The following is a 22,615-nucleotide window of genomic DNA, read 5'->3' as shown; positions in this document are numbered from 1 at the left end:
TGAAACCTCAAAATATCGATGCTTAGAAGAATCATAGAATTCAAATCACAAAAAGAAAAAAAAAAAAAAAAGAAGAAGAAGAAGAAGAAGTGCCGGCATTAATTTGAAAAGTATTGCAACCTTCTTTCTATTGAATTGAATATAACATTTCAACAAATATAGGTTTTCTATATACAGTATACTGGGAATTATCACAAAGCTAGAAAGAAAAAACGTAGAAACTCATATCCTTCTGATCTGATCCCAACATTGAGGTTCAAATCCGACTCGGAAAAACTTTGAAACCCTTTACTAAATACAATTCAACAAGAAATAAAAGGCTACAAAAAACAGAAGAAGTGTATATAAAAACTTAATTTCTAGGTGTAGAGTCCACCGCTGAGTTGTGCCTTTTGGAAGGACCAGAAGGAGGGATGGGAGTCCCTTTGGGGAAGTAGCTGAATATCTGACCTCTGTATCGAAAACCCGTCTCGTGTTTTCGGGGATTAAACGTTTTCGCGTGATCCAGATTCATCAAAGCCTTCCCATCCAGCCTCACCACCAGAGTCTTCGCTAGCCTTGTTGCAGTGCAGGACCCCGTAAGAAGATTGAGAACGAGAAGAACAACAAATACGGTTTTGCACGACGAAAGGTGTTTCGATTTCGATGAGGGATTCGAAGCCATTGCGGAGATTGCAGTGCGGACTATGATCTTTGATTTTTTTGATGTTGTTTTGCAGGGTTTAAGGAATGATATGAGAGAAGTTCTAGGTTTTTATTATTTACTGAGGAGGGAGAGGCGGGGTTTGGCGTATTTTATATACATGTGCATGGGGAAACAGGAAAGAGTTTGGCATTCGGCATTGCAAAGACTAGGAAAGAGAAGGAGGGGAAGGAGGAGTGAATTGGACGCTAATGACTAATGGGAATTTTGAATGTCAACTCTTTTGGAATAATATATTCGCACACAAAGTATATTTTTGGTGCCGGCTAAAGACTTGGCATTTTGCCTTTATTTCTTTTATATTTTTTTCAATATTTCACCTTCCAAATTCCCAATTTCTCTCTTTCAGGTCAAATATGAGTGAAGATTTTTCTAGGAAAACACCACCCACTTTGTGAATTAAAATTGTCAAAGTTTTGAGAGAAACAGACCAGCGATTCAATACTAATTACACTAATATTGTTCTTAACTTGCATATATTATATGCACAATACGACATGTGCGAGGTTTTACCTCAAGAGATCACCATAAGGTTAGTAATAAAACAGTTCACAATATATTGTATTTTACTTTGTTGATTTTCCGATGTATCGATTTTTACATTCTTCAACAAAAATTTGGACCACATTGCTTAGATATGCAGAAGTGCGAAGAATAAGTGTGTTGTAGTGCAATTGATTAAGCCGCGATTTGGGCAAGGCTGTTTGTTTGTTTGTGTATTGTATCTTTTCAGCTCTGAACCAAAGAAAGATAATAGAAAATAGTAGCTTTTGGGTGCTTGAAATAATGGAATTCCTTTACATTTTGGGGACAGGAAGTAATTTTGTCTCACACGCAGCAAAAATTGGACTTCAGAGACGGCAAGTTAGCACGCCTATATTATATGTATAAGATGATCAACTTATATAATGAAGTTAGTAATTAACCTCCATGTTGGCCCTCTAATTAATCACTTGATCACATTTTCAACAGAATTAATGAAACAATTACATATGTTAATTAAGTTTATGATGACTTAATTAATTAACGTACGTAGATGGTATAGTCCAAGTCCCTCAGCTTTGGTATAAATAATCATTTAATTATGATTGTTATGTCCATAATTATGGCTTAAATTATCATCAGGAATTTTTAACCGTTATGAAAATTCTTTTTTAGAACGATGAGTCATATGAGGATGAGGGACGAATGGATGATGGTGATGATCTTTTGCGTGCGAAGGTCTGGCAAGAATACAAGCCTTGAACGGGTCCACTAATTTCTTTGTTTAACTTTCATTCATATGACATTGACGGATACCTGTTTTTGGTACATAATCTCACTTGTGAGTTGTGATAACAATACATGTACAAATAAAGAAAATGATTAAGTTACATGTTTTCTTCTGAACGCAACTTCCATTCTTTACTGTTAATATGACGTTAATAAGTTTATAAAATATGTAAATTACACTTGGATAAACGATACAAATTTAACATTAATAACACGTCATCCGTCCTTGATTTACATATATTTCATATGCATGCGTATCCATTTTGAAAGTAGATTCAACAATCTAAGTAATACACCTTAATTGACCAAAATAATGTTGTATCTAGCTGACTATTATTTTAAAAAATAATGTAGGACGACTCATGGACTGATGAATATATCAAGAAGTCAGGTAAATGGGTCGAAATCAAAGACTTGGGAAGGAGGGTTTGCGTGTTGAATGTGTGACAAATGCCATCTGGTTGGTAATGAAATTTAAGATCAATTAAAAAATTCCATGTCAAACGTCAATGTGATGCATGCTCATGAATTGGTGCTAGCTGCTGCTGCACTATATATAAATTATCAGTTTAATTAGCCAGTGTTTGGCCATTGCATTACGTTTAGGATTTGGATTAGGGTTTAAATAAATCCAAAATCAAAGAAAAATTAGACAAATGGAAAACAATGTAAGATACCTTATTTGTTGAGACCGGCATCCGGAGATTATGGACGCTGGGTTTTGTTGTTGTTCGTTGACACTTGACAATAATATTCAAAATCATCGAATAAATAGCGTAAGTTTTGGTGTAAACCCTCAAGTCATCAAAATTCTAAAAGTCAAAGTAGATTCATACTAGCTAGGATTAGGGTTTCCCCAAAAAGAAAGTTAGAATTAGGGTTTTGGGACCAGTACTCGTCCTAGTGGAAATATTACGGGTGTGAAACATACCATTTGGTGATGGCTCTTCCTATGTGACATATTGTCACACCAATTTAGCATGAATTGGTTGTGTGCATAGTGACTAGAGAGTACTATAAAAAACAAACCCCATGGCCATCAATGTGGTAGTTTGCTCACTTATGGACCGTCCATTTCAATACTCCTGTTTGTTGAGTCATGGGGTCTTGTTGTATTTAGAATATGGCGAGTCACATCTCCAACTTTTTTGCTAATAATTCACATCCGCTCCGACTCAAATTTGGACCAGGCATTTCTGCGGCAGCCCACGACAAACCGAATGAATTAAGTTGGGCTGATTGGTGAAGCCCAACAAGGCCTAACACAAAAACGCCATAAACTGTAAAATCCTTTTTGTCTTCCTCAAATACTGAATTTTCTTGCATTAAAAGTGATTACACATCTAAATAAAACCCGTTAGGTCCAGTTATGGAAAAAGATTTAACGACTTTTATTCTAATGTGTAACTGAATTGTACACTTCTAATGTGCATTAGAGAAACCCTTCCCAAATAGTACACAGTTGACAGTATTATTAGGATATTACTCTTCACAAACTTATTTTTACTTTTAACATATCTTTGTTAATTATTAAGTCGAGACGTCGTGTATCGACCAAACCTGTTGCATGCAAGTTTATTTCATTTCAAAGATGCAAAAGTCAATAATATAAAATGCATTCTTCTACCAAAACACAAAACTGGGTACACTACTAGCAACTGTCAATCAGTCACTATACTTTATCTAGGTTAAGATTGAAAGAATGGCTCCTCTAGCAATATCTAATATTTCCAATTTGGAAACATATTCTTTTATTGGACTTTTAAGTTTTAAGATAATAAGGAATCAAAATTTTATGGAAAGCCACATCAAAATAAGCTTACCTAATCAAACTCGCATAACATAATTCAATGTACTCCACACTTGTATTTTATAACCACCACAAGATGGTCCGTGATTGATGACGAATTTTAGGTACGTATTATACATGGTATGTCCTGAATTCAATTTCAGACGATGGTGAATCATACGATGGTGGTTATAAGAAGCTGAAATGTCACTATATATGAGTCTTTTCGATTTACGAAATGATAGACTGACGTGACAAAGCCACTATACAGTCCCTTTTAAAAGAAAACTTGTATTTTATAGCTTTTACAAAAAGTCTAACATTTCCGTTTCCCCCCGAATGTCTCCTAAATAAAGCATTGAAGCATTTCAATTGAATTTTCTCAATCGCATTGTCAACACGTTGAAAATGATAGAGTGCAATATGTACTTATCAGGAAAGCAAGTTTTCAGTGATTAATTATACTCTCGCTTCGCACTCGAAGGCTCTCGTAATTTCTTAGGGGAAGTGAGTTCTACACTCCAGTTTTTTCTTTTTGCATTCCTACTTTTGTTTTTTAGCTCTTGGATTGAATGAATCAAAATTGAAAATAAATTGAAATAAAAGATGAAAAAATGTTGGAGAAAACTACGAGAGCATGAAAATCACTATCCTACTATATAAATCTCTTTGCAGTTATTATACTTTGAACATATGAACTCTTGTAAATAAATGATGCTCATGTTTAAAGAAAATCCTTTCAATTATGCGGCAAAACCATCAGAAAAGCAGTACTTAGTAGCACTAGGGCAAAAAAGAGAGTGGTAGTAACAATGTTTGAAAGAGAAATTGAGCCTTGTTTTTGTAGACTAGGCTTGGTAAGCTTGAGCTATTTAAGTATGCTCGCTTTTGCCGAGCGGTTCATCTTGGCTTTGTCTGGTAAGTTGTGCAATTTTGGCAGGAGTCGATAGTTGGGCACTGGATCCCCTTGGACTTGGAGAACGTGTAACGTTGGGTTGGGGTTTTCCCCGTCCACTCATCGTGTGGAAGGGGTGAATAATCAACAGATACTGGGTGAGCGAAGCGGGAAGATGATGGATGTCAGAGTGGTTGAAAGAGTTGCTAAAAGGAAAGCCGTGGAGACGGGGGACTCGAGTCAAGCCGCTGGTGTGGCTGTTTTTCTTGCGTTTCAGAAATTGTATACGCTCGCTCATGCGATGAGAGAGAAACTCATGCACGTATACAACATGTTTGTTGAACTGAGCGTACTAACTATTAAGTGTTGAAGACTAGGAAAGGCATGGAAACCATATAGTTTCCCAAAGGGATATTCAGCTTCTCCCACAGAAGCCACTCAATCAAGCCCAAGAAAATCAAAAGAAAATGACCTCACTTAGGTCCTAGAACAAAGAGAATGGTGGACACAGCATTTACATTCAATTGGGTCTGGAATTGTATTTATGGATCCAACCTAATAGTCAAGGTCTACAAAAGCACTTCTGTGGTCACTGCTTCCACAGCCTACAAAAGTCTACCCATTGCCGCAAGAGTACAAAGCCATGCAGGAAGCTGGAAGCTCCAACTTTTAATACCTAGCAATGGTGATCCAAATTTCACTTTCAATGTATTAAAGTCGTGCCAGCATTTGCACCTTTTTATCCTTTTGAAAAAGCAATAAAAGGGTCACACTTGCCCGTATTTCCATTGAAGTCACTTCCCTCTGCTGGTAAAAATTCCCAGCATTTACAGTTAGTTGGGTTGGGGTTGCTCTGTTTAGCAAGAAACCCAAATGAATTTTTGCCATCTGTATATTGGTTTGTAGAGCAACTGCCCAATCATATGTTCTTATTTTCTGTGATACCAGATTATCCTTTTTACATGTGCAGTAGAGTTGGCATCCCGCTTCATATACTAAGGAAGGTCACGGTTCGATTTGAATTAGTGTCGTCACCAAATCACGACTAAATCTATTAACTGTTAAGTGATATGGTTTGGTTTTGTTAAAGATTACACATATTTTATGTTAAAATAGAGCCAAATTCGGTTGATTTTGTGTCCATCCATAAGTTTGGCCGGTTTTGTGACCAACCTTTTTAACTACTAAGCAATGCGGATTTGTGTCCAATATTATGATTTTAATGTTAAAAGCGAATCAAACCACTTACAATGGTCTCTAATTCGGTCGGTTTTGTGTCCGGTCCAAATTTGATTTGATCGAGAACAGGAAAGCATAAATATTGTTTTGATTCATGCCAAGAGGCAAAATAAAGCATGACAAAACAAGCAATAAAATTCTAAGTTACGGTTGCTTCCAACTAGAGAAGTTATATTCTATAGTTCTAAAAAGAAGGGATATCTTTATAAATCAAGTGACCTCCTCCCCCTCCTGCTGACATGGCCTCACCCCAATTGGGACATGCTCTGCTGGCACCATTCCACTGGTGTAGCAGAGATTAGGGTTGTTCCAAGCACCAAAACGACTCCCCATTTTGTGATAAAACGACTCAGAGAATTTAAGCTCCCCTGTCAGGTTGTTGCCGTGGAGGTAGAGTGCACTGAGGCAGGGCAAAGTTGCAATCTTTGGCAAGAGGATGCCTGTGAGCTTGTTGTCACTTAAACCCAAAAATCTCAACTTTTTTAGGTTTGAAATTGAATCTGGAATCTCACCAATTAGACCCAATCCGGAGAGGTCTAAAAATACCAAACTCTCCATGTTTTGCCACTCTAGGGTTTTGAGGTCTCCACCAATTGGGTTGTTGGATAAAACCATTTCCTCCAAGGAATGCATTTCTTGAAGTGATTTGGTCAATCCACCTGAGAAATTGTTGCTCCTGACGTCCAATAAAGTCAACTTCTTTAGATTACCAAACCCTATTGGCAGCTGCCCTTCCAGTTGATTGCTGCTCAAGTCAAGCTTCAAGAGTGAAGTCAAACGTCCAACGCTGATTGGCAAAGGCCCAGACAGTGAGTTCCTACTTAAATCAAGGATTAGCAGCTGATTCAATTCACCAAACCCATCGGGGATTTGGCCCGTAAACCAGTTTCCGGCAAGAACTAGCCGCTTCAATCGGACTAATTCACCGATACTTGTTGGTAATCCACCTCTTAATCCATTCTCCACTAGTACCAATGACTGGAGCTTTCTGAGGCTGCCCAAGGTTGTAGGAATCTGTCCAATGAGGCCCGGGTTCGATCGAAACTCTAGTGATTCTAAGCTGCCGGCAACCTTCCACCAGTTTTCTGAGGGGATCGGAACTGGATGCTTGTGGGGTGAGAGGAAGCAATTGAAAATGGACAGGGACTTTAGGTGCTTCAAATCAAACAGTTGTGGTCTAAATTTTGCACTTGGGGAACAACCAAGGGAGTTGTCAAGAATAGGTCCAATATTCATGGAGGTCACGTACCAAACCCCATCATACAAATCACAAGACACCCCCTGCAACAGAAATTTAAAACCTCATCGTATCAAAACTAAAAATGCTTAAAACTTTCGACCAATTCCGAACCCGCAAAAATGTTAGCTGACCGAATCCTAACATTGAAAATATATATCGACTTCAAATGAAAAACCCGTACAAATAATTGGAACTTGTTTTAAAGCCCTACTATACTATACATTGTCTTTTAAGTAACTCGGGTTCGCCCGTTAACTTGAAACTCTTCGGCTCACATCTAACCGTTAAATACAACATTGCCATTTACCCTTATGTCAAGTACAACCGTACAAGTAAAAACCAAAAAGGAATATATAGCCGGTAACTTTGGATTTAAGCAATGTTGCAGAGAAACAGTACAGGATGGTGTTGCTGGGGGTTAAAAAAGAGTACCTGTATAGGAGTCCACCCACAAGGATCCGGATAGAGGTCCGAGCCATTCCACCATTTACCCACAAAGCCTTGGATTGCAGAGTACAGAGCTAATTGCTCCGTTTTCTCCATTGGAGCTACACCTTCATCTGCTTCCTCAGAACTCCAAGCACCCACAGAGAACAGAAAGGTTACCAAAATCACAACACTGATGGGAGTAAAACCCTTCATGGATTTGAGGTAATAGTCAATACAAAAGGGTAAATCTAGAGGGAAATTTGATTAGAGTTCGTGGGAAGAAGAAAACATGAGAAACTGACCCAAAATAGAAATGGATTTAGGAAGCAGAAACTACAAGCATGGATGTGATTTTCATGAGAAATATCAACGCGTCCCTTTTATATATATGTGTGTGTATACATGTATATATATATATGAAGAAAATCACGCGTGGTTTGGGGCCCAAGGCGCCAAGCAGAATGTGAGAAAGATCCAAATGGGGTTTGAAGGAAAAAGGGAAGAAGAGAAGAGAAAAAATACAGAAGCAGAAACAAGAAAGCTGAGCTCTATAGTCTACTCGTTATGTTTATGGGAAAGCTAAGAAAGTATATAGAGCAGAGAGAGAGAGACAGAGAGAGGATCAAAAGCACAGTTCTCGAAGAGCATCAAAGAAATAATAGTTATTATTATCAGAAGACGGTAGTAACTAAGGACTTGAAGGAGAAAGCGAAAGGCATTCGGCTCTTCTTTCAATCTCGTCATAGTCTTGTCATACTTTTAATTTATTGTTATTGATTATCCTTCTACGTTAATCCGAGTAATATTCTAAATTAATTTGAATTAAATTATAAAAAATAGAGTTTGTGTTTGAGACTCTGTGTTCAGATAGGTATCACTCTACTTTAATTAATTTGATGTTCTAACCAACATAGTTACACGACAAATTTATACATTAACTTCGCATGCATGCGTTTAGATTTTTTGTTTGAAACAATGAGCTCATCACATTGTACTTAAGTTTAATTTCTTCTCATAATTGAGACTGTCTCGTCAAAAGGAAAAGTTAGTTGCCTTGTATCATCATTATATCCATTAAGAATGGTTACTTTAGTCGGTTAAAAGGGTGTGGTAGTTGGGAGGTGGGTTGTTAAGATTGTGAGATTAGTTATGGTAAAGGGTTGAGGATTTCTAGGGTTTGGCAGGATTTAGGGCATAGAGGAAACAGGGGACCAACGTCCATGCAAAAGACAGAGAGAGTAGGGTGGTGCATGTAAGTGCATGCAAGACAAAAAGTTGGGTTCTTATCTCTCAATGCTGATTCTTCTCTAGGTTGGGGCTTTCTGCTTTTGGGCTTTTAAGTGCTTTCTGAAACACCGATGAACAAGACAAAAGCTGCATTGAATCTCCGAAAAAAGGATGGGCAAAAACTGTACGGCTTGAGATGGGTCTTAGAAACAGCTTCAAGTTCATACTGTTATGGTGTATCTTGGAGTTGAACCATGGTATTTACCATTTGTTCCACCTATTCCCTTCTTCATTACCAAAACCAAGAAAACAACATCCTTCCTTTGTTTGAAATAAATAATTAAGAGTGTCTCCAAGCCAACAAAGGCTCTCGGCTTTGCTAGAGTTGGGAGAAGAACGTCTATCGTATGCAGCCTTACTTTTGCTTTGCAAAATGTTTTTTCAAAGACTCAAACTTGTGACCTTTGGTCACTAAGAATCAACCTTTCCGTTGTGCTAAGACTCGCTTTCGTTTGAAAGATGTAATTATATAGTTAATATGTGACAAAAATCAAAACTTTGAGGGTATTCCAGTATTCCAAACTAAATAGACATTAGCATACTTGTTATTTTCTAGTATAATAGTTAAAGATTAGCTTAAAATCCCGTTATAAAAGGTGGCATATAATTTTGTCCTAAACATATACCTCTCATTGGAATGTTGACAAACACATCAACATAATTGTACTACTTACTCACTATTCCCATACCAAAATGGAAAATAATTTGACTTTCAGTCATGAAATTATATGAAATCAATTTGCATGGACAAGTTTGTATTTTAGTAGAAGAGGAATATGAAGGAAATAATGGTTAAGAAGCACAAGCAGCTGTGGAAAAATTAAATAAAGGGCATTTTAGACAAAACGGTTCTTAATTGGCATAACTCTTCATTTTGGTCTCTGAGATTTGAAATATATAGAAGTGGTTTTATCCACCATCAATTATTTTGGTTATTCCGTGAAAAATCTCTGTTAAATAAGGATCAAATGACAAAATTACCTTCAATCTAATAAACAATGGGCAAAATGATTTGATAAAAATTGAGAATATTTTTATCATTTTATTCTTATTTAATAGAGATTTTTAAAGGATCAAAATGATTAATAGTGGATAAACTCAATGACCACTTCTATCGATTTTAAATCTCAATAACCAAGTTATGTCAATCTTATGACCATTAAAAAGCCATAAAATAAAAGAAAAACTAATGAAAATGATTTGAAAATTTTGAGTTTTAACGATGAATACAAAATAAAGGGTAAAGTGAATAGTACATGATTAACTTTTTAGTGTGAAAATATGATTTTTCGTTAAAATTAATAGTACCAGAAGTTTTTCGTAAAAATTTCCTAAAATAAGAGCAGGGTTTTTAAGGGGAGAAGAGGAGGGGAAGAGGACCAGAGTGTCTGACTAGAGAGAGTGGGGATACAGGCAGGCAGGGAGGGAGAGAAATGGGGACAGGGATTATCTGCCTTTCCATTTCCTGTGCTTTTCCGTGTCCTTTTGTTTGTATGATCACGATTAAACCATATCAACATTTTATATTACTATTTATTTTTATCTTATTATTTCTATAAAAAAATAATATAAAATATTAATATGGTTTAACCGTGATCACATAAAACAGAATGGCACGAAAATACACTGGAAGTAAGAGGGCAGATAATCCTTGTCCAATAAATGAAGGGCTATCAGAAGGCATAGGCCGAACTCTACTTAATTGTTTTCTGGGCAGGCCTAGTACAATAGGATGATAAGTCCTTTTCTGCGCAAGCTTTTGTGGGTAAATGTGAAGAGTAGAGAGATATGGGTCTTTAATTTGTAGTTTCATCTTTCTTGTTTGTTTTCACTAATCCCATTAAATTAGACTTCATAATTAATAGTTAGAGACTTTCTTTATTGGTATTCATTTGAGGATTGTAATTATTGAATAATTATACCGGTTTTTTTTCCTTAGTTTGTGTTGGTAGAGAAAATATGACATTATATTATTGAATCGAGATTCGAGGCGCTACTTAGCAGTAAACGCGTTACAAGCTGGTAATAATATCTTCAGCCATGTTTCCACCCCTCCAAAAGAAGAGCAAAAACTAAAGACTTAAAAAGGGCGACGAAATCGCCATTTCAAATTGGAATTACAACGAAAATGAGAAAACAAAAAGCAGCTAAGAAATCACACAAACTGAAGCTAGTCATTACAAAGTTTTCGGTAAAATGGTAAATAGAAACTGGTTTTCGCCATCACGTCGTTAAGAAAGTCCATATCTTTTTTCCTATTGACTTCTCGCCAGGACGCTCTTCAATGTCCTCATCATCATAGTCATCGTCGCTCTCGCCATTTGTATTGTTGCCGCCACCAGATTCCGGTGTACCAATATCTTCCACGCTCATATCTGTATTTTCAACTGATTTGGCTGCATCGGCTTCAGCATTGTCATCAACGGTGGCTGTTGGTGTTCTAAACTGCAGTACATGAAACAGAGGTTAACAGACCTTATTCACATAGTTTTAGACGTTTCAGATATAACCGTCACAATGTACAAGGCACCGTAAAAGGTAAGGGGGACATTACTCTCACAACCCGCTCCTGTGAGAATTCTGCACCTTTTAATGTAGTGACCTGCATCAACTGTGTAGTATGCCCATTCTCACCAGCCGTCCGCAATGATGACACAGAAACAGATTCAGGAATTGGTTCTACACCACCACCTCCAGTTTCTTCCTTGCTTCTCTTCTTCAGGTCAGCCGTGGCTGGTGCTGCTGTGACTGATCCTGTACTGATCAACATTCATAGATAAATTTAGAAAAACCAAACACTTCCTCACATGGTACAGCATAGAAAATGCCCACACTCGACACATCGTGCAAGATCCCTTGATTTGGACAGTTTATGACAGATGAGGTCACAAGTAAAACCGTAAAAATTCACATCTTCCACATACAGATACTTCGGTAGTTCAATGATTAGCTGTATAAGTTTATCCACGTTTACCATCTTACTTTAATTTTTTTCTACGATTATATACATTCCCAAACTATCAGAAGGAAGCAAATGTATTCTCCATACCAATATAAGTACAAATAACTGAACTAAAAATTTCTCTTTTTAGACATACCTTCCGAATGATTTTCCCCGATCAAGGAACAATAATTTCAGAATAACGGTCAGTGAAATTGTCACTCCAGGACTAACCCGAAGCTGGTTAGGAAATCATTTGTCTGGACAACAGAACGTGCACCTAGTGAAGACTATTGGATAGATTATTCTGGGATCTAACAAACATTTTATTTCACGCATTAACTGAAAGGACCTGGACAATTGAAGTGCTCAGCTAATATTCCATGGCAAGAACAGAAATGGGTCAAAGAACGGTTCTTTGTAACCCAAAAAGGAAAAGAATCAAATAGACTACAGTGATAAGATTTACCAGAAGTTTGACATTCAAATCCGTACTTGGTGTATCCATCAAAATATCAATATTCTCAAACTAAAATTGATAAGGGAAAAAAAAGCCCAACAATTTTATATAAACATAAGCACCCAACGCAAAAAGATATATCCAGCGTTCAACCATGTTGATATCTAGTTGTCGTTAAACCTTAAGTTGATTGAAAACAAATGCAACGATGCATGAAGAATGAGAGACTGACAACAAGTCTATATAGATATACAACCTTGACCCAACTTGGCCCTAATATTATGATCACGCCACAGAAACTGCAAACACTAATTTATTAATTACTTCCACATTTTGCCGTCACCATGCCATATAATTTCATACACATTAAGCAACTTACGTCTTGCGATGTCTGAGGTTATATCGCTGCTCTCCAGGTGTTTGCACGGAAGAAGCAATGGATTGTCGCCTCTTCCTGCGCCCACCAGCTGTTGTGACACTGCCCGAACGTCCTTCGCTGTCACAATCATCTTGCTCACTTTCAGTAATCCTAGAGCTCTGAGCACGCCTTCGTTTTCTCCCAATGCTACTATTTGCTTTCTCAGCAAAACTGGACGCTCCCTGAATTTCTTCATAATTGTAACTACTATCATTAGGCAGCATACTTGCATTTGATGGTTCTTCTGGAGTATTTCCGAGAAATTTCTTTGCCTCTTCAACTGTTGCCTTCACTGTGCGTGTCCTAGACAGTCTGGACTTGCGTCCCCTAGCCGGTTGTTGCCGACCACTCTTTATCTCAGATTGCCCGGAATCATCTGGAACATCTTTAACCTCACTGTCAATGAAGCTATGATCATCAATTGATGGAGCATACCCATCATCCACTTCCTTGGTGGTGTTATCAGATGGTAGTGGTTGAGCACTAGAGTCATTAAGCATCCTAAAAGATGGCCCAGGCTCGTCTTCATGACTGATGTGCCCTCTTTCTCCCTCATTGATAAGCATATTAGATTCGATTCTTTTCTCTTCAACATTAACCTGAATAGCGGATAGTGGGGGCAACTCCGAAAACCCTGCATCAGTAATATACTCCATTTTTTTTATTGGAGAAACTTTAGAAACCATTGCCTTGCATTTGCGCAGCAAAGACGTTCCCCATCCTGATTCTGTGTATTCCAAATCAGGAACACCTAAATCAGCCGAAGAGTTCTTTAAAAGTTCATCATTGAGCCTTGGCAGAGAAACAGCCTCAACTTGGTACATTCCTGGTACTTGGAGATCAGAAAGTACAAATTCCCTTGTCATTTCTCCACAGTCCTTGCAACTTTTAAGCTTCTCAACAAAAGAAAGGAAGTGTCGTCTTTCCTCAATAAGCTGTTCCCGCTGCTGCTTGATCTTCTTGCTAAGCATAGCAAGCTGACCAATGTCTTTGCGCATTTCAAGTTGATTAACTTCTTGTTGCTTCTTGTTCAGAGCAAGTTCTTCCCTTTCCTTTTCCATTCTATGCCTTTCAGATCTTAATTCTTCCCTTTGCTCATCAGTGACTCCCTTCAAGTAATTAATTTTAGCATGTTCTCTATCCTTCTCCTCCTCAAATGCTCTCTCCATTTCCTGCAGGCGTTTCTTAATTTCCTGCTCCCTATTCTCCATATCTGCCTCAAGATCCCTCTTCTGTGAATCAAAATCTTGAACCATTTGACTATGTTCAAATTGGGCCTTTTCAGCTAACGCTAACTGCTCATTCCTCATCTGAGACGCAAATGATTCTTTCTCAAGCTTGAGACTGTCCCGCTCCCTCTGTATGGAATTTTGCATTGCATCTTTCTCCTTTTTCAGCCTTTCTTCCTCCATGCCTTGTAATTTTTCTAATTTTTCTTTCTCTTCAACAATTTTCTTCAGATCTCTGCTAATTTCAGCTTTTCTCTCATCCAAATCCTCCCACTCTTCCTCAAACTTTTCCCTCTGCTGCTTTAAATCTTCAGCTTCCTTCAAGAGCAACTCATTTTGAAGTCTATAAGTCTTTATTTCCTGCTGCAATTCCGACTGCAAACGGAGGTGCTCTGACCTCTCTTCCTGAGTAATTACCTGCTTCTCCCTCCCTTCACGAATATGGAGCTCCAGTTGAAGGTTTTCATCCTTTATCTTCTGAATTTCATCTCTAAGATTCTGAAGACACTCTATATCAGCAAGTAGTTGTTGCCTTTCCACCTCTAAAGTTTTCTCATCAACTTTGATGGTTTTCTCATTCGCCTTCAAAGTTTTCAGCTTTGTTTCAAGTTCCTTATTTTTCTCATTCAACCTCTCTGATTTCTCATGCAGTGCTTGTTCCCTCTTCAACAACTTTTCTTCCCTGTGGCTGATTTCCAGCTCCTTTTGTTCCACCCCGTCAACCTTGATCCTTAGTTCCTTGTTCTGGGACTCCCTCCTTTCTTCCATTTCCAACTCAAAGTCCTGCATTTTTGTATTGAGAACAGATCTGTGCTTGTCCAGCAGCTCCTGAATCTCCACCTGTGAGAGACCATATCAGATTTCTAGACAAATTGTATGAAAATAAACATTCAAGCCCTTCTAAACAGAATTTTTTTTTTTTTTTTTTTTTTTTGACAAGTGGCATCAGGTCTCATAAATGTAGCCCATTTACATTGCATTCATTCAATATGTTTTACACAAAAGTACCCATTTAGAAAACAAACATATAACCCTTTGAAAAACAGAAGATATAATTTTATGAGTCATAAGTTACATAAAAATAAATATCAGGAGTTTAAGAGTTAGGACTCACATTTTCTCTCGAACTTAGTTTTTGCTCAAATTCATGTAATTCCCTCTCCTTCAACTCTAATATGTTCCTCAAAGAATTAGCTTCCTGCAACCAAATTGACATCAGTCAAATGAACAAAGCTGCAAATATACATTTCTGAAAAGAAAAAAATAAATAAATAAACTCATCTATACGAGAGACACCTTTTCCTTTGATACTAAGTCATCTAGCCGTTTATTCACATCCACTTCCTTTTCTTTCAACATAGTGTTCGAAGCTTCAATCTTCCTTTGCCCTTCTTCGATGTCCTTCTCTTTTTGCTTCATAATCATTTCATTTTGATTTGACTTCTCCTCTTTCTCATTCAAAATTCTCCGAAGCTTGCATAACCTCTCTTCCCCTTCTTGTAGCTTCCTCTCCCATTCTTTCAAGTCTTCCCTTTGTTTGTAAAAAGTTGTCTTGTGTACCTCTTGCCTAACAAAATTAAGAACAAGTCAAATTAAATTTAAAAGCCAAATGCTCCAGAATATAAACACAGACTACATCATAAATGGAAGATGTCTCGCATTCAGCAAAGAACAGAACAACTATATATATTAGGATCCTGCATATCCTAAATGCAAGTGTCATGGTCGTAAAAACATACTCTGTACTTAAGGAAAGCTTCTCTCTTCGAAGCACACTTTCACGTGCCTCCACCTCCTCCAATCTCATCTCCAACTCTGAACTCTTTCTATTGACCTCAGCAAGCTTGGCCTCGGCAGCACACAACTTTGCATCTGTCTCCAAAGACTTCTCTTCAATTCCCACAACTAATGAATTTGCATCAGCCATCTTTGCTTCAGACTCGCGCTTTATTTGGGCATGCTCCTCGTGCATTTCATGCAAAGTCTTTTCCAGCTGCAGTGACAAAAAATTAATACACATTGACAAACAAAATTTCATTACACAATTTGACAAACAACAAAGCTAGCATACCTGAGCTACACACTGCTTCTCAGCAACCAATACTCTCCGTAAATTCTCCTCCCGCTTCTCAACCTCAGATATTGCAATTAAGTGTGCAGATTGTTCGCGTTTAAGAATCTCCTGGGTTTCCGCCAATGCTTGACTCAATTCTTCGTTCTTCGATGCCCACTCTTTCTTCTCAATCAGGAGAAGCCCCATATTATACTGGTAATCAAAAAGCTGCCCAACAACAAATATATCATTATATATTCAGAATATTGCGTTGTGTACAAATGTTGCACAAGATATTAATAACGGTTCTTGTAATCTCATTCGATAGACCAAGAATCAAGTGGCTAACCTCTGTTTGAAGCTTAGAGACCTTCTCGGCGAGCGCTTGGTGGTCCTTGCGCTCCATAGACGCCTCATCGAGGAAGCCAGCCTCTTTGAACGCTCTCCAGTCGTCCATATCACCGGTATCTAATCCAGCAGTCGTATAAGGCCCGTTCTCACTCAGCGAGCCCAATGGCGGAGGCGGACCATCGACAAGCGCCGCCGCTTTACCCTTCCCAGTATTCCTAGGGTTCGAAACGACGCCGCCGCTCCTCGGCGTCAGCGACAGAGCCGCCGTCGACGCCTTCCTTTGTGGCGTGAACATCATCCGCCACGAAGAAACCCTAGTTCCGTATAAGAATGAGCAGCAATACAAGAAATTAAATTGGGCGAATTCTTGAAAACCCTAATTCGAATGTCCGTACAACGGCTATTGAAATTTGGATTTTTCTCAGTGCCTTCGACTCTGCGATCGCAACGGAAATTAGTGAAGAGTGCTCTCCCCTTCCCTGTTTTGATTTCGGCTTGCGGTTTTTTATCGCGATTTTACCCTCAACTGACACTCTAATTGATGCCGGCGCCCATGAAATTTAAGGGTACTTGTGTCATCACAGTGTTGATGTCCCGATTTGTCCGTTAGTTTGCCATCCAGATGAAAAAAAATATATTAATTTGTAAATTTTTTTTTATAAACAATACTATTTACACTAACCGGTGAAGAGCATGGATTCTATTGTTTTTATTTTTCTTGCTAATTCCTCAATCCAATCTTTTCTTCTGTAACTCTTCCCTTAAAATTCTATACATTTCTTTAAACTGAGTTCTACTCTAATCTAATTTGATTTAATCTATCGTGATAAATTGACATTGTCGTTTGATTGATAATTTGGTTCGCTGTTATGCACAATTAGATTTGTTTAAGAACATGTTTAATCTAAACTCCTTAGTGTTGCTTCATTTTCAAAATCTAAATTAGCCAATAACTCATTGTCATTAAATTAAATAATTAGTTTGCTAGAATGAAAAGAAGTGGTTGGAATCGAAACAATCTACATTTACGCTCTGCTTGTTTTTTAAGAAAAAATTTTCATTTTGTGTTTTGCATCATATTTGAGTACGCTGAAAAATTACGCAATTCATTCCACCTCTAATTGGCGGGCCCACCGGCAAAGATAATGTACAATACAACTATGCATAAGGAACAGACCATAGTCATAAATTATGAACATTTTCGTCAATGGGACCGACTTCTCCTCGGTTTCCCACCAAAAAGACCAACAAGTCCCAAACCACCACGTGTCAAATCCTCATTGGTCAGATCGTCATTATCATCAAATTACCAAAAACGCAAAAAATCACAGGGCTTAAATCTCCCACGAAAAGAGAGAGAACCCGATAATCTCAAAGGCACCCCCAAAACCAAAACCCTACTCTCTCTCCCCTCCCTTTCACTCTGTAATCTGTATGCGCTAGGGTTTCAAAATCGGAGTCCATGGCTACGGAGACTGCTGCGAGATCGAGCTCGGCGGCTGATTCGTACATAGGGAGCTTGATTAGTTTGACTTCCAAGAGTGAGATCAGATATGAAGGCATGCTTTATAACATCAACACCGAAGAGTCCAGTATTGGACTCAGAAATGGTACCGTTTTACTCTCTCGATTTTTAATTTTGATTATTGTTGTCTGGATTCCGTTTAGGTCTTGTTATCTAGGTCAATTTGATTAATTTAATTTTAGTTTATCACTAGTTAATTCGTCTAGATTGGCATTTTTAGGGTTTAATTATTAATGATTTCAGATTTTTTAAATTTTCGGCAACTGTGAATTTGCTATTGAATCTGACTGTCAGTGGCTCAATGTGCTTCTTTGTATTTTATTGCAAATTTTTGTGACTCCTTGTGAAAATGTAGAATTTTGTGATTCTAAATGGTTTATCTTTTCTATATTTCGCAAGGAATAAATGGTTTTTTTTTATGGAACCTTTCATTTTTCTGTATGTACCATTTGTTTAAATCAAATTGATTTGTTAGTTTATTACTAGTTCAGTCGTCTCGATTGGCATTTTGGTTTAATTATTCTTGATTTAGGAATTTGAATTTTTGAAAGTTTACTCAATTGTGAATTGTGAAGACATGCATGCATGTGAGTATGTAAAGTATGCGATTCAGGAATTAGTGTGTTCTTAGAATTGAGTTTGAAAGTACGATATAGCGAAGAATTGATATGGCTCAATGCGCTTCTATGTACATATTGCACAATACATCAAGCTTGGGGATTTCTGTAGAAAAGTACAAAATTTGATTCTAAATGGTTTATCGTTTATGTATTTGGAAGGGTTACATGGTTTTCTTTATAAAATTGTTTCCCTTTGCTTTATGACCAAACAATTGCTTCAAAGGGTTAGGAAGAGCTGTATGAATAGTTTATGTGACATGGATAATAAATGTACATATATTGTATCGTCAAGTGCTATTGTTGAGATATGGATGGATGTATTGATGCTCATTTGTTACTTTTCACACGGCAGTGCGATCTTTTGGAACAGAAGGAAGAAAGAAGGATGGAGCACAAATCCCACCGGGAGACAAAGTTTATGAGTATATTTTATTTCGCGGGAGTGACATCAAGGTTGGTACTGAGATGCCTCAGATTGGACTTCACAACGAGTGTCTATATTTTTGTCTGATAGTTTTTTTTAAATAAATAAATAAAAAAAAAAAAAAAAACCTCAAAATGTGCCGACTTTATGAGTTTAAATTACAGTGATGGTATTTTTCTTCAATCGTAGCATGGACTTTGGTTGTTTAGTAAGAGTAAAAATAGAACCTGTAATGTTGCAATTGGTGTTGACTACACTCTGATGCTAAAACTGAAGCTCAAATATGGCAACTGAAATGGTAATAATGATATTTGATGAAAATGTAACTTTAATGAGGTGCCAGTTTTGAACTATGTAGCCTAGATTTACTTCTGGTTATATTTTCATGTTAATATCCAGACCCTAAGTCTTTCATTATTATCTTTGTTTTCAGGATTTACAGGTTAAATCTTCTCCACCTGTTCAGCCTACACCACCTATAAACAATGATCCAGCTATTATCCAGGTAAGAGAAAGAATTTTAACTTTTGGGATGCATCTAGCCAACCTCTGCTAATTTATTCTATCTCTCTCTCTCTCTCTCTCTCTCTAACTCTCCTTCCTCTCTTGCAGTCTCACTATTCCCGCCCAGCTCCTTCAACATCGAGCTTGCCTGCTCCAGCTAGTGGATCTTTGACGGATATTAATTCCCATGCTCCACAGATGGGACTCCCTGGTCCAAATTTCCAAGGTAGTTTACCTTTATATCAACCTGGAGGCAATTTAGCGTCATGGGGTGGTACGCCGCCTCCTCCAAGTGCAAATGGTATGCCAATGTATTGGCAAGGATACTATGGCCCTCCAAATGGGCTACCTCATTTACACCAGCAGTCATTGCTTCGACCACCACCTGGGCTGTCAATGCCTTCTTCACTGCAGCAGCCACTGCAGTACGCCAATTTTACTCCCTCCTTACCTACTGGAGCTTCAAACTTGCCCTCAAACTTGCCTGAAGTTCCACCACCTGTGCTTCCTGCTGCTAGTATTAGTTCCTCTAGTTTGACTGCTACTTCTTTATCCCCGTCAACATTGCCAACAACTCTGCCTCCAGTGCCTTCTACAACATTATCTCTTGAAACTCTACCAAGCTCAATGCCTAACAAAGCACCTAGTTCTGCCCCCTCTGCACCTTCGGCAGCCATGCTTAGTGCAAGCTTGCCACCACTATCTTCTCTGGCTACTTCAAGCCCAGATACAAGTGTTGTGCCACCAATCTCTAACAAGCCCCATGCAATTTCTGGTCCAACCTTGCCTTATCCAAGCGCATCTCAAACGACTTCCTCTGTTGCTGGGACAGCCAATTCTTTGCACACGGAAACACTAGTGCCTTCTTTGGTAACCCCAGGCCAGCTTTTGCAGTCGGGATCCGCTACAGTCTCTTCATCTCAATCTCTGCAAACAGCTCACAAGGATGTGGAGGTTGTACAAGTTTCATCATCAACCTCATCAGAACCATCGGTTCCACTTTCAGCAGAACCTCAGCCACCAATATTGCCACTTCCTCAACAACCTGCACAGGCTGGTCAAAAGGTTGTTTTGTCGCACATGCATGTGTTACACGCTCACGCGCGCACACACACAGATTCTTGCATGCCTCTGGACTAGTTAGTTTTTGTGACTCCTTGTATATGTGGGCTGGGTGCAACAAAAAAAAGTGGATTGTGATTCAGTGGGGTGATTTTCAACTTAGTTATCAACATGCTTATTAGATTGAGTTGCTATTATTCAGGATTAGATGGTGTGGGTGTTCACCCCCATGAAAATCTGAATTGTCGGGCAGGCTCTTTGTTTGAATTTCTTTTTGTTAGATTTATTTGCATATGTCTGGTGTCAGCCTGAATTTGATCCAGCCTTTTAAATGACTGAATTGTTGTGGATTGGTGGTTTCTCTTATTCCACCAACTCGGTTTAGTCTAGTAGTCAGGGTTTAGGACTTCAAGTTTCTTTTTTTTTTAAATTTATTATGTGTTCTGTGGTTTGATTGCAAGGAGTTCTGACGTTGGCTTCTCCCTCTTTCCATAAATAGGACTATGTGCGTTCTCAGCCAAATGGAGCTCCATACCAAAATCAAAATCGCCAGGGTTATACATATAGGGGACGTGAAAGAGGACGGGGGACTGGGGTAAGGAAGCCTTTTTCCCCAACAATTTGAATTTTGTTGGATATCAGTGGTTTGTTAAATGCGAACTAAAAATGAAATTTCTTGATTGGAAGTGTTTAGTCAGAAGAAGTGTTTTTATTCTTTTGACTACTTCTAATCTATAGTAATTGACATATTGATAAATCCCAAATTATCTGCAGCCAATATCTTCCCCCCCCCCCCCCCGATTGGACTGAATTTACAAATAAATAACATGTTGGTGTGCAGAGTTCACGTCCTATAACAAAATTCACTGAAGAATTTGATTTCATGGCAATGAATGAGAAGTTCAACAAGGATGAGGTTTGGGGTCATCTTGGCAAGAGTAACAAACCTCACAAAGAGGGTGATGGGAATTACAGTGATGAAGATGACATTGAAGATGAAGACGAGGCTGAGTTATCGAAGGTTGAAATCAAGGTGGCATTGGCTATCTTTATCATTCTAGCTAGATGAATTCTACTGTAAGTAATAATCCTTGTATTACTTCTGTAATCTGAGTTTGTTTAATTTTGTTTTTGTGCCACAGCCCGTCTACAATAAGGATGACTTCTTTGATACCATCTCGTGCAATTCTACGAGTCATGACCAGAATGGAAGGACAAGATACTCTGAGCAAATAAAGATAGATACAGAGGTAACAACCTTTTTGTTTTTGTCATCTTAGTTATTGGAGTTTTTTATTAATGCGGTTGCTTGTTTGGGGGTGCAGACTTTTGGCGCTTTTTCAAGGTACCGGGGTGGAAGAGGCGGCCGTGGTCTTGGGCGTGGTGGCCGTGGTCGTGGTGGCTACTATGGAAGGGGTTATGGAGGTGGCGGCGGCTATGTCCCAAGGGGCCGTGGCCGGGCCATGCCCACTCGTGCTGCCTATGAGAGTTAGTATTGGTAAACATTCAAAGCCTCATCTTGCCCTTCAGAACAGCAAAGAGATTTAGGGCTTATGCTAGTGTTGTGCTTTTTGCTTTATTTATGCTTGTCCAGAGAATAAGTAGAAGTAAATGCTTTTTTTTTTCAGTATCAAATTGCCGGTCGGTCTGTATGTGTTTCTTCAACCTGACTTGACATTCCTTTTTATTGACCAAATCAAGAAGCACCGAGTTTAGTGAAAGAAAACCTTCTGTTTAGTTTTTTCTCGTTGATTGATTCATGGCACCCGTTGACGGTTGGGGGCTGGAATGACGACCCTATTGGCATTCGACCGAAGTCGTAGCTGATATCGGCGTTGGTCCTGGCTAAAGTCACTCGGATAGAATTCTGCATGTATCATGTGTGTGGTGTTCCCTAGCCAACCACCACCCCACCCCTCCTCCTGCACCGATGTCCGCCTTGCAGGCGACTGCTCAACCATCAATGGCCTCTCTCTCGGCAGATTATCAAATCCAATTCCCGGAAATAGGTTTGAATGGGAACGAGATGGAGACTTATGGTGGAAGACTAAAAAAGGAGATAAGAAAATCTAATCCAATGGTTGTAAGAGTTGAAATCTTATGTTGATAAGAAACAATTGATCATGACATTAGTAAGAGTTGAAATCTTATGTTGATAAGAAAGAATTGATCAT

At 38.4% G+C, this 22,615-nt stretch overlaps 3 protein-coding genes across 7 annotated transcripts; 1 reads left to right on the top strand and 2 right to left on the bottom strand.

Moving 5' to 3' along the window:
• Positions 1-5,966: 5,966 nt before the first annotated feature.
• Positions 5,967-8,249, bottom strand: LOC103929211 (piriformospora indica-insensitive protein 2). The gene is made up of 2 exons (XM_009338369.3): positions 7,571-8,249; positions 5,967-7,179 (listed from the first exon to the last, which is right to left on the bottom strand). Exons 1-2 carry the CDS (start codon positions 7,778-7,780, stop codon positions 6,109-6,111), a joined length of 1,281 nt encoding a protein of 426 aa, XP_009336644.2. The 5' UTR covers positions 7,781-8,249; the 3' UTR covers positions 5,967-6,108.
• A 2,554-nt stretch (positions 8,250-10,803) lies between these two features.
• On the bottom strand, positions 10,804-16,779 carry LOC103929210 (nuclear matrix constituent protein 1). 4 transcript variants are annotated; one of them, XM_009338367.3, is made up of 8 exons: positions 16,305-16,779; positions 15,974-16,183; positions 15,642-15,895; positions 15,199-15,469; positions 15,017-15,100; positions 12,635-14,742; positions 11,409-11,613; positions 10,804-11,299 (listed from the first exon to the last, which is right to left on the bottom strand). In XM_009338367.3, the coding sequence occupies exons 1-8, from the start codon at positions 16,602-16,604 to the stop codon at positions 11,078-11,080; spliced, it is 3,654 nt and encodes a 1,217-aa protein (XP_009336642.2). In that variant the 5' UTR covers positions 16,605-16,779; the 3' UTR covers positions 10,804-11,077. The 4 variants fall into 4 exon arrangements, 3 of the variants coding, with proteins under 3 accessions (XP_009336642.2, XP_048427541.1, XP_009336643.1); XM_048571584.1 differs by having other exon boundaries at positions 11,158-11,299; positions 11,441-11,613; XR_007253563.1 differs by lacking the exon at positions 10,804-11,299 and adding an exon at positions 11,953-12,085 and having other exon boundaries at positions 11,475-11,608.
• An 887-nt stretch (positions 16,780-17,666) lies between these two features.
• On the top strand, positions 17,667-22,178 carry LOC103929208 (protein decapping 5). Of its 2 annotated transcripts, XM_009338365.3 has the most exons (9): positions 17,669-17,916; positions 18,804-18,904; positions 19,309-19,380; positions 19,488-20,444; positions 20,941-21,036; positions 21,283-21,474; positions 21,584-21,691; positions 21,767-21,939; positions 22,070-22,178. In XM_009338365.3, the coding sequence occupies exons 1-8, from the start codon at positions 17,769-17,771 to the stop codon at positions 21,932-21,934; spliced, it is 1,842 nt and encodes a 613-aa protein (XP_009336640.2). In that variant the 5' UTR covers positions 17,669-17,768; the 3' UTR covers positions 21,935-21,939; positions 22,070-22,178. The 2 variants fall into 2 exon arrangements, with proteins under 2 accessions (XP_009336641.2, XP_009336640.2); XM_009338366.3 differs by having other exon boundaries at positions 17,667-17,916; positions 21,283-21,462; positions 21,767-22,178.
• The last annotated feature ends 437 nt before the right edge of the window (positions 22,179-22,615 follow it).

This window comes from the organism of the source record quoted next, unplaced genomic scaffold, assembly GCF_019419815.1.
Source record: "Pyrus x bretschneideri cultivar Hongxiangsu unplaced genomic scaffold, Pyrus_bretschneideri_v1 Contig6, whole genome shotgun sequence".
NCBI lineage: Eukaryota > Viridiplantae > Streptophyta > Magnoliopsida > Rosales > Rosaceae > Pyrus > Pyrus x bretschneideri.
This window is presented reverse-complemented; position numbering and strand designations above follow the sequence as displayed.

Bases quoted from the DNA above. Each gene is read 5' to 3' on its own strand.
- LOC103929211 (XM_009338369.3), bottom strand. From the start codon at position 7,780: ATGAAGGGTTTTACTCCCATCAGTGTTGTGATTTTGGTAACCTTTCTG. The intron at 7,180-7,570 runs GTACTCTTTTTT...TTTCTGTTGCAG, and splicing joins GTGGGTGGACTCCTATACAG to GGGGTGTCTTGTGATTTGTA.
- LOC103929210 (XM_009338367.3), bottom strand. From the start codon at position 16,604: ATGATGTTCACGCCACAAAGGAAGGCGTCGACGGCGGCTCTGTCGCTG. The intron at 15,101-15,198 runs GTGTCTCTCGTA...ATTTGGTTGCAG, and splicing joins ACTTAGTATCAAAGGAAAAG to GAAGCTAATTCTTTGAGGAA. The intron at 14,743-15,016 runs GTGAGTCCTAAC...GGTCTCTCACAG, and splicing joins AACTAAGTTCGAGAGAAAAT to GTGGAGATTCAGGAGCTGCT.
- LOC103929208 (XM_009338365.3), top strand. From the start codon at position 17,769: ATGGCTACGGAGACTGCTGCGAGATCGAGCTCGGCGGCTGATTCGTAC. The intron at 20,445-20,940 runs GTTGTTTTGTCG...TTCCATAAATAG, and splicing joins CTGCACAGGCTGGTCAAAAG to GACTATGTGCGTTCTCAGCC. The intron at 21,037-21,282 runs GTAAGGAAGCCT...GTTGGTGTGCAG, and splicing joins AAAGAGGACGGGGGACTGGG to AGTTCACGTCCTATAACAAA.